At 39.5% G+C, this 3756-nt stretch overlaps 1 protein-coding gene across 1 annotated transcript in view; it reads left to right on the top strand.

Annotated features, from left to right (window-relative positions):
• Positions 1-1515, top strand: part of T265_02092 (hypothetical protein) — a gene marked incomplete at both ends in the record, with an annotated part of 7679 nt that extends 6164 nt beyond the window's left edge. Inside the window, 3 exons of the mRNA XM_009166251.1 lie at positions 231-349; positions 1210-1300; positions 1393-1515. Coding sequence (XP_009164515.1) covers positions 231-349; positions 1210-1300; positions 1393-1515 — 333 coding nt within the window. The remainder of the gene's footprint in view (positions 1-230; positions 350-1209; positions 1301-1392) is intronic.
• Positions 1516-3756: the final 2241 nt, after the last annotated feature.

Raw genomic sequence — 3756 nt, 5'->3', positions numbered from 1 at the left:
ATTCTTTTCTTTACAATAAGGCTTTCAAATAAGTCATGGTTGTACGGCAGTGAAGCATTGGTGTTGAGCACTGATGTCATGCTGTCGTTGATGATGATGATGATGACTGTCTTTTGTTATCCTGGTAGACATCAACTGGAAGGTTATTTGTACTTACGTCGCAGGTGTATTTTGGTCATCAAGCAAGTCTTGACTGCAATATTAATAAAAATTACCTTTGAACCAAACAGGTTTTGGACAACAAGCTGAATGAGAATGCCAAGAAATGGGCCGAAAAATGTGTTTATAAACATCAAGCTAAAATAAATGATGGCGAAAATCTGGCAGTATCAAGTGATAGCAGTGAAAAGTAAGTCAAGTAATTCTGACAACTGCTCCTGTTGATTTATTAGCTAACATTTTCTCGTAATGTTTGTCTTACTGCCTTTATTGTTTACCCGGTGATTTTCAGTTGGAAGGCTAATGATCAGAGGATGCAGCTGACGAACTGGCGGTCTAAACACAACTCCGTGGTGTGCGGATGAGTATATATATATATATATATATATATATATATATATATATAACATTTTAACCAGTTGCAGTGTGAGGAGATCTATCTANGTGGGAATATATATATATATATATATATATATATATATAACCGTTTAGACAGTTGTAGTGTGAGGAGATCTATCTATTATCAGTTGAGGTGTCTCCCTGCAATTGAATGCGGTCTATGCAGTAATTTTTTTCACCCTTCTCGGGAATTATTAGAAGGAAATTACAGAATATTTTGGACCCGTAACCTTCTACCTGATAGTTCGGACACCGGACATCTCGGCTTTGAGCGATTAGCTTGCCAGCACTTAAACAGGGTATGGTGCCGTTTACCCTTCAACTGCGAAAATCCCATGTTGTAATCACGTACCCGTTGGCATCTCAGATGGCCACTTCTCAAATGGACGTTCTACCCATTTTATGAAGTTATTCTTCCACTGAGCTACTTGATGTCTAATTTTCTCATACGTCAGAAACGTCTGTGCTAAGATATGCACCTGATTCATCGCAAAAATTGTTTTCCTACTATCGACCGATCTATGATTTGAAAACAGGTATCCCTTTGTTGAAGGACCTTTTAAATGCGCTGTTTTAAGTAGAAGGGTTTAGATGATAATTTTTGGTTATTTCAGAAGCATTCAACTACTAATGACTTCTACTTTTTTAAAGCCCAGTGGAGCTCTGGTTCGATAAACATAAGACGTACAACTTTGGAAAACTCACAAACCAAACTTCTACGGAAACCGACCCATACACCCAAGTAAGCAGAACACATATAGTGCTTAATATAAATAATCCCCTGCTTAATCAAGCCATCTTTGCTGAAACTCCGACAACCACTTTCTCTTATAGGTCTTTTGGGAAAAAAACAAAGCACTTGGAGTGCTATCAGATTTTTGTGAGACTATGAAGGATGGTAAAGGCAACCCTGTTGGACAAGCATATTTCTCGGTCTGTCGATATTCACCAAGGTAAAAAAACTGTCGTTTTTTGTGTTTCCCTGACTACTTTGTTTTGATCTTTGTACATGGTGAATATCACGTTATCCGTTTGATGAAAACTCTCCGCGGGATGCAAAATATTACGAAATGAAAACTGCATTATGTCTGTCGATCTTGATTTGGTGCGAATAAGTCAAGCAGCGCCGCATCACACCTAACTTTTTTCACGAATCAACGTGATCCACTTTCTTGTTGCTCTAAGGCTGAAAGTCACCTTGATTTTTATTTGTGATTTAATCAATGTATTCATTGTTATCTTGCAGCGGAAATATCATGAATGAAGAACCGTATCAACGAGCTTGACAACTTTGTTATCTCATCTGGAAGTACAAGGCTGTCAACAGTGAGTTTAGTCCAACTATGTCCGAACTGTTGTTGGAACAATAAAGAAAAGTGAATTTGTGCACATTGTGTTATATAAACTTGGAACAGTTGTCTTTCTATTTTGTTGTCTGTGCCGAAGAGCTGAAATCACAAGCGGAGCGCCCTTTGCTTCACATGGGCACGAGAACTTCATTTCAGTAAGGACAACGTTAGATGGTGCACTATCCAACATGGATTTAAGTATATGGTTTTGATAAGTTTACTTCTCTTCACAGTCCGGGAGCTTGAAGACGGTCAGGCGAGGTGTGAGCATTTAAGCGTTCTAAAAAGCGAAACGAGAAGCAGCAAGGAACAGGCCCTTGATCCACATATATATGGGCGTTCCAGAACGAGCGAGACACAACAGTTGTCCCATGCTACATATAGCTGGTGGCAATATGGTTCTTCCTTGTTTTTTTGCTCACGTGCCATGCTGCTTTGGTTATTTCGGAAGCTAGTGTTGTAAATATTCAGCTGCAACAGGCGTTTACCGTTGTCCGAGCGTTTTTAATCCAGTCCTAGGCAATCAACCAATATAACCTTAGCAGCACTAAGCTTTCTTATATCAGATAAGCACAACGGTATCTGAACTCTTATCAGCCACTCACTTAGTTTGAATTACTGTCTTTGAGAACGCTCAGGTACAGTCTGTTGGGACGTTAGCAGATAAGGTAAAGACGCAGCGATTACGGGCAATATTACTGCACAGTCTCACAAACGTTGCCAAACGAACCGCCCAGAAGCGAATATCTACGGCCAACTATACAGACAGAGGCTCGGTGGCTTAGACAAATGTCGAGCTCAGCAGTAGCTTCCGCAATGGCCTCTGGAGTGCGCAACCGGGGGCTAGATAAACTGAGTGGCTGATCAGTTTAACAACCGTTTCACTGAGACAGTACATATCAATAGAGAATGAGTTCAGCATAAATGCAAACACCATTTTTTTGAATAACGTGTTTTAACATATGAACATTAAAGACTGCTTCATGCGATAGCTTGAAATATTCAAAATCTTTGGCTGAAGTGTTCAGCTAGGATTCTGTTTAGCCCCCTGTTAAAACCAGACCGGTTTGTAACTAGATGTACTTTGCGAAGATTCTACGGTTTGGATCCAAGTATACATGCCAAACTCTGCTTCTATTATAATGCCTGCATTTGGTCGAGTTAGAACGAAACATCTTCAAAAGCTCAGATATTAGATGCTCATACTCTGCCCTTGAATTATTATCGTGTACCAGGGAGTAGAACATATTCAAGAGGCTATCAAGAGCTAGGGGGGATTCGAGGACTCAGGGAACCACATAGAATAAAAACGTACTGACCTTTCGTCCACCAGTTGTCCTTTAGTGATGATGGCACGGACTCATACTGTAATTTAGCATCTCTCGAAAATTGATTGTTACTACACATGTCAAAAAGAATAACTGCTAAAAACAATTTCTTTCTCAGATCAATTTTGTATGAAGGGACGTTGTTGCATGACACAACATGAACACCATGGGTGGTTTCAACCTTTATTTCGCTTCCTATGCTTCCTTGAAGTATTATTCCCTTTTTGGAAGATCCTCTTTGATTAAAGAGCATTAGGACAAAAGTTGCCGAACGTTTGAGCTATTCATTACATAAACAAAATCGACCACATATGGAATGTAGTGCACAATGAACAAATATTCTTGCACCCAAATTAACTGAATTTCGAATGTAAAAAGTAGCCTTGTATGAATTGAGTTAAGAGGGCTACATTTAAAAAAGACCATTGGTTGCTAACACCTAATTCGAACGGGAAATCTCTGCTAGCATGTTTGAGAGAATACTGGAGACTTGGACTATGTCGAGTATGGATGGCGTTGCA

The sequence above is a fragment of the Opisthorchis viverrini genome, assembly GCF_000715545.1.
Source record: "Opisthorchis viverrini unplaced genomic scaffold opera_v5_24, whole genome shotgun sequence".
Lineage (NCBI taxonomy): Eukaryota > Metazoa > Platyhelminthes > Trematoda > Opisthorchiida > Opisthorchiidae > Opisthorchis > Opisthorchis viverrini.
Note: the sequence above shows the minus strand (reverse complement) of the source record. Positions and strands in the feature narration are given on the sequence as shown.